The sequence below is a fragment of the Sesamum indicum genome, unplaced genomic scaffold (genome assembly GCF_000512975.1).
Source record: "Sesamum indicum cultivar Zhongzhi No. 13 unplaced genomic scaffold, S_indicum_v1.0 scaffold00118, whole genome shotgun sequence".
Taxonomy (NCBI): Eukaryota; Viridiplantae; Streptophyta; class Magnoliopsida; order Lamiales; family Pedaliaceae; genus Sesamum; species Sesamum indicum.
Genome location: NW_011628047.1, coordinates 341210 through 348481, shown reverse-complemented (window position 1 = coordinate 348481; position 7272 = coordinate 341210). Strand labels below are relative to the sequence as shown.

Here is a 7272-nt window from a genome sequence, read left to right as displayed (position 1 = left end):
TGTCCCACCACCGGCCAGGCGTTTTTATAGAATCCTGATGAATACCCATCAGGTCCAGGTGCTCTATCCTCGCCGATGTCAAAAATGGCTTTTTTTATATCCTCTGCACTAAACGGTTCAAGTAGGTGGCCTGCCTCCTCAGTTGTTATGATATGTCTTGCCCAAGGCCGAAGAAACCGAAGGTCCATCACCCTCTTACGCCTGTCTCCCCCTAGTAAGGATTGATAATAGGATATGAATTCATGTATGACTGCATTTGGTTCCGTAATTGTAATTCCTTGGGCATCATTAATTTGTAAGATTCGTCTAGCTGTCCTTCTTTGGGCAATTTTACGAAAGAACACTCTGGAGCACTGGTCACCACCCTTCATCCATTCCATCTTTGCCCTCTGCTGTAGCATGATCCTCTCTAATTCGGCCGCCTTTGCATACACAAGTCGACTGCAGTGCTCCAACAGAAGAATAAGCTCATCTTGTCTGTGCGAGCTTACCAATACCCAAGCCTGCTCCAGGAACCCCCTTGCCAACTCAACATTGTGAGAAAGATCCCCTTTATTTCTCCTTTGTTCTCGAAAAATAGGTTTGAGTGCCTTGAGTTTTCGGGTCACTGAGAACATAGGCACTCCCACTATTTGTTGCTGCCATATACTCTGCACGCTAGGAATAAAATCTGGTGAGAGAGTAAGGAAGTTGTCAAACCGGAACATACCTCCAAATCGCTGCTAATTATCCCCATTAACCACCATCGGTGAGTGATCCGATGTCCGTGGAGTGAGGCATTGGTAGAATACTGATGGAAACCGCAAAGTCCATGTATCATTGGTTAGCATATGATCAAGTCGCTTCCACAAGTTGCGAGGGCTAGCACTACGATTATGCCATGTGTACCATTCACCCTGCATCGGTAATGGCAAAACCGCAGTATTCTGTAGGCACGTATTAAGTTCCTCCATCGCCACTCTTATATCTCCCGACGTACCACTGACCTCACTGAGATCCCTGACTGCATTGAAGTCACCTCCAACCAGCCAGGGAGTATTAATGCATTGGACAGCTAAGGATTCTATAGAGGCCCATAATTCTCGCCTATCAGAGACCTCAGTAGCACCATACACAATAGTAATATCAACATACTCCTGTAATGCTCTAATAGTGGCACGGCAGTGTATAAACTGGTTTTCCACCTCAATAATATCCACATCAGTGTAATTATAATCCCAAGCAATCCATATCCGATTTCCAATATTGTCATAATCCATAAACCATTTCCAATGAGGTATCAAAAATGATTGGATACTAGCACAGTTATTAATGCGAACACGTGTTTCTAAGAGACCAATAAAGTGTAACCTGAACTCAGCAATGATATCCTTGACCGCTAGTTGATGATCCCTCTTGTTCAGGCCACGTACGTTCCATATGGCAAGGTTTAACATGGGTCCCCAGGTACGGGGTTGCTTCGCTTAGGACCCCTTGATGAACCTACTGCACTATCTAGTAAATGTAGCGCATCGAAAGAGTTAAAAGTAACGATATCTTTACCTCTCTCTTCCCGACTGGGTCCCGCTGCAGTTGGATGGGTACCACGGTCTTCTGTTTGCTTCTCCACAGTCACCATTGGGCCTCGCAGTGCTCCCACTTTTGGTACATACACATTAACTGGTGGTTTGATAGATTTGGGTTTGTTGACAATGCACTCCTTGGCTGAGTGTCCTAATGTCATACTGCTGGTGCACCTCGGGGGTAGCCATTCATTCTCCACATCAATTTTGCACGGTAATTTTCCTCCTTCCTCAACCGGTGTCATAATAATAATGTGCTTTGGCATTTTCGAATTCACATCTAGCATAATGCATACACGAGCGAAACCCAGTCTCGTGTATGCTCTCATGATCGCATCCGGGTATAAAGGTTTACCCACTCCACTAGCCACTATGCTGAGTCCCTCCTCTGTCCACAACTCCATCGGAAGGTGGCGCAATTTGATCCAGACAGGAACCTGTGTATGTTTAAGTTTCCTCATAACCATTCCCGACTCCCATTTTTGAAGAACAATAGGCTGCCCCTGGAACAGCCATGGCCCTCCTTCAATAATATCTTCCATATCTACGACTGACTTAAACTGGAAGAAAAAGAAACCGTTAGTAGTACCAGTTACCTCTCTTAAACCCGGCCAAACTGATACCGCGTATTCCTTCAAATGGTGAAAGTATGGGCGTTTCCCCGAAAAATATCCGACCGCGGTAGTTTTCGATCGTTTAGACCCGTTTCGGATAGTGTCTAAAGTCGGTCTCACAATCACCTCTCCATTTTGTAGAGTTGGAGCAATGAACTTGAGGGTCTTTCGCGTTGAGTGGTTAAATGCATGCGCAATTTTATCATCAATAATTGGTTCGGGGTATGCATTCAACGGAATGTTACCCAGGTACAATCCCGTTTGGACTGGAGCAACAAAAGATTTTTCGTTCGCCATGTTGCACTCCACGTTCACTGTCATTGTGGTGTCAGAAAGCCGTTTTTTTCCTACATCCTTGATGACATCAGCAGCAGCATCACTGATGACATCAACAGCAACATCAATGCTTACATCAGCCCTACTGTCCTCACTCCCATTGCTGACATCAGCCCTAGCGATGCTGATGTCAGCAGAATGTCCATCCAACCTTTGCGCCAAGTCATTGTCATCTACCAAGCGCCACGTCACTGCCACCATCCACGTCACTCGCCGGCAAAACCGCCGAAAAACGCGTTAGAATCGTCTCAGTTTGCCGAAGAGGGTTTCCAGCAACTTTCTTCGCTGGCTGTGGAGGTTCCTTCATCATCAGACCGTCGGAAACCGCTGCTACTATCATCGGACTCCTTCCAAGTTGCAGCCCGTCGGTGTCCGTCATCTTCTCCATCGTAGTCATCGGCAGGAGACTTCGGTTGGCCTGGCGCCTCGTACGAGCCGGTGGGATATCAGTTACATTCATCATTGACATCATCTTCTCCGGCGGAAAGCAGCGCAACATGGAAACTTTGCCAAATCGCATTTCCCGTTTTAATCGAAGTTCCTCAAGGGCTGCGGTTGATTCATGGTTGTTTTTATCGATCACCTTGTGTGCAAGTCGAAGCAACTCAGCCATATTGAACGAAGATTTCAATCGTTCGCTTCCGTTAAGATTTGCGCCGCCAAACCCTAGAATAGGTCGACGCACTAGATCTCCGTCCTCTACGTCCAAGTTTGGATCTTTTTCAATGGGCATGACTCCTTCACCCTCGCCACTCGTTCGGCTGTCGTCTGCCATAGCCACAACCTCCATATCAGTGGGCGTCGCTTCGTCTTCCTCAAGAGAATTTTCGGATTCCATGGCTGTGCGAAACCCTAGTTTTGAGCGGGACGAACCCGCTGCAAAAACTCCAAGTTTTCCATCAATGGGACTTCCCTTGCCATCTCCAATATCAAATCTAAAGCACGTAGATGACACCTCGTTGGATTCCGCCTCCAACCGGCCACCCATTTTCTCAAATTCCACGGCTAACGGTAGCGGCTCTCCTTGAAACACGACCATGGCAACCTCCCCATATTGCTCGCCATCCTCCTCCATGTCACAGCCATCCTCCGACGCGTTGCCGCCGCCTCCCAGGTCGCCGGCCGGCGAGGATTGGGTAGTGGTGATGTTAGTGTGTGTTTTGTTATGTGTGTTAGTGTGTGAGAGAGAAGAGAGAATTTTTTGGCTCCATCTTTTTAGCTGTTTTGTATCATTAGTATTTCATTATACTTAGAAAATTTACTACACAAATGCATGGGTCTATATCTACGTTTGGGTTAAGTTTCTTGGAATTCTGAGAACGTTCAAAATTAAGCTGTTTTGCACGGTTTTATTAAAGCAAGTTCGTTTCCCTTTTACACTAACTTGTAGTTATTATTACGCTTAGCAAATTTACCACAGAAATGCATGGGTCTAGACCTACGTTTGGTTCCAGTTTCAAAAGTATTATATATAACAAGCGCCTTACCCCTTTCCTCACGACTAGGGCCGGCTGCATCTCTAGGGGATTCACGTCTCTCTCTCTGCTTTTCTACCATACGAGCTGGTGGGGGTCTGCTCATGTTCCGATCAGGCATATTTGTTGGTCGGGATGGTATATAAGTAGTATACAGCTTCCGGTCACATCTTCTATGATGCAAGTAGCTAATACAGCTTCCGGCCGATGGGTGTGCTCAAATCGTCTCAAATTCCTCTCTCGCCATATATGGTATATGCATGCACCAAGTAATGCTCGATAAGCAACATTAACAATATGCTTCCCCCTCCACTTCCTCGATGCCCATTCCACGTCTCTTGTCCACTCACGATTGGGCCAAGCAAATCGGATATGATGTCGTATAGCTGCAAGACATCCTCTGCTATATCGACATCGGAAGAACATGTGAGTATGTGTCTCCTCTGCACCCTCGTCACAGAGGATACATCTCCCTAGATGCGTCATCCATGGTTTATCCGTTGTCGGTAACTTCTCCTGAATTGCTATTCAAAGAATGAAGTTATGACGGGGAATCTTCAAAGAACCCGAAAGTAGTAAAGACCATCCTACTTTCGGTCCAGGTGGACAGAAAAATCTGTATAGGGCTTGTGTAGTGGGTCGTCCCTCTGAAAACCGCCAGTTGATCCTGTCATCCCCTCCATGAATCTAGGGTAACATGTAGATAATCTCCATACATTCCAAATCGGTAATGAAGGGCCACTGCCATTGCCCTTCATTAATGACTACTTGTAGTTTGGCGGATTCATCAAGTCCTAAGAGGCTCGGTCCCCTTGGGAATCTAGCAATAAGTGGGCCCAAGTGGTGCCATGGGTCTTTCCACAGGTAGAATGACCTCCCCTCTCCAATAATAAACTCTGTCATAGGTAGTATAGAGCTGCGAAGTCGGAGCAGTTTTCGCCATCCCCATGATCCTCCCTTCTCATTAATTGTCCAAATTGAAGTGTTGTGCAATCTTGTCTGTTTCAACCATTCAACCCATATAGATGTTCGATCACATCTAATAACATCACATAACTTCTTTGCAATTAATGAGCGATTAAGGATACCAATATCCTTAATTCCTTGGCCACCTTCTTTAATTGGTTTACACACATCCCTCCATGCTACCTTGGCGTATCCCGACGTAGAAGTGCCTTTCCAAAGAAAAGTTCTGAGCCGTTTCTCAATTTGTTTAATAATAGCCTTCGGTAAGATGAATGCAGACGCCCAATAAATGCTCATTGCTGAAAGTACAGATTTAATGATTTGTATACGTCCAGCATATGATAATGAAATTCCCTCCCATCCTTTAATGCGAGCATCAATTTTCAGTAGAAGTGGTTGACAATCGGATATAGACAATCTGGAAGACCGTAGAGGGAGACCCAAGTACCTCATTGGTAGTTGGCCCTCTTGGAAGCCCATAATTGTTAAGATCTGCTCCTTCCAACCTTGTGCCGATCGAGAGATAATGATATGACTTGTTTGTACATTCATCCGAAGTCCCGACCATTCTGCAAACCGGTCCAACCCCCTCTTGAGGGTCCTGAGTGAATTCAAGTTAGCTCTACAGAAAAGCAGGAGATCGTCTGCGAATCCCAACTGGAAGAGTTTGGCCGGCTCACATTTCCAGTGGTAAAAGAATTGCAGATCCTGCTCAATAAGTTGCAATAATCCCAAATGCAAGACTTCCATAACGAGAACAAAGAGATAGGGCGATAGAGGGTCTCCCTGTCTTAATCCACGTGGTCCTGCAAAGAAACCGTGAGGGTTTCCATTAAGACCAATCGAAAATGCCGCCGTCGTTACACACTCCTCAATCCACCTTGTGAACGTTTGGGGGAATCCAAATAACTGCAAGACCGCAAATAGGAAATCCCACTCTACAGTATCATATGCCTTCCTGATATCGACTTTTAAGGTACAACGAGGTGCAAACCTCACCTGGTTGTATCCCGTGAGTAGTTCCTGTGCCAACAATATGTTGTCTCCAATGCTACGCCCTGGGATAAACGCTCCCTGACTGGGACTAATAATCTTTTCCAGAACCACTCTCAACCGCTGGACAAGTAATTTCGCAATAATTTTGTATAACACGTTACAGCACGAAATTGGCCTAAAATCACCAACAGTCATAGGAGTGTGTACCTTCGGAGACCCTCTATTAAGCTTAGAACATTCAAAATTTAGCTATTTTGCATGGTTTTTGTAACGCAAGTTCGTTTTCCTTATACACTAACTTGTATTTATTATTACGCTTTGCAAATTTACAACACAAGTGCATAGGTGTAGACCAACGTTTGGGATCAAGTTTCGTCGAATTCTAAGAACGTTCAAAATTTAGCTGTTTTGCACGGTTTTATTAAAGCAAGTTCTTTTTTCTTTTACACTAACTTGTTTTTAGAATTACGCTTCGCAAATTTACCACACAAATGCATGGGTACCTACGTTTGGGTCAAGTTTCGTGGAATTCTGAGAACGCTAAAAATTTAGCTGTTTTGCTTGGTTTTATTAAAGTAAGTTCGTTTCCCTTTTACACTAGCTTGTAGTTATTATAACGCTTTGCAAACTTACCACACAAATACATGGGTCTACACCAACCTTTTGGTCAAGTTTCGTAGAATTCTATGAACGTTCAATATTTAGCTGTTTTGCAGGGTTTTATTAAAGCAAGTTCGTTTCCCTTTCACACTAACTTGTAGTTATTATTTTTTTTTTCGGTAAAAGTAAGTTTCATGAAGTAAAATTGGTACAGTACAACAATATGGTCCCAAAATGGTTTATCCCTCGACAGGCCAAGGGATTCGCCATAATCGAAATAATGCACGTGTACTGACTGATCTAGATAGTGTGATGCTATGGATTTGCTGTCTTATGTCTTCAATGATTAGTAATGCAATGGTGGTAGGCATCCTCTCGGTGTGATCGAATCATCTCAGATTTCTTTTCTTCCAAATGTGGTACACACATGATGCAAGAAGTGCTCTATAAGACATGTTGATGATGTGTTTACCCCTCCATCTCCGTGAAGCCCATGTAATGTCATCTTTCCACTCTCTATTGGGCCACATGAACCGTATCGTTCTCCGAATTTCCGTGAGGCATCTTCGGCTAAATCTGCATTGGAAAATAAATGTGCCATGTGTCTCTGTCAAATCTTCATTGCATAGGATACATGGGCCAAGGTGAGCAAGCCATGGTTTATCTGTCGTAGCCAACTTGCCTTGGATGGAAAGCCATAGAATAAAGTTGTGACGTGGAATT

General features: G+C 44.6%; 1 protein-coding gene across 1 annotated transcript in view; it reads right to left on the bottom strand.

Moving 5' to 3' along the window:
* Positions 1-707, bottom strand: part of LOC105178974 — a 1860-nt gene extending 1153 nt beyond the window's left edge. Inside the window, exon 1 of the mRNA XM_011102559.1 lies at positions 9-707. Within this exon, the coding sequence (XP_011100861.1) occupies positions 9-707 (699 nt within the window). The remainder of the gene's footprint in view (positions 1-8) is intronic.
* Between the last annotated feature and the right edge of the window lie 6565 nt (positions 708-7272).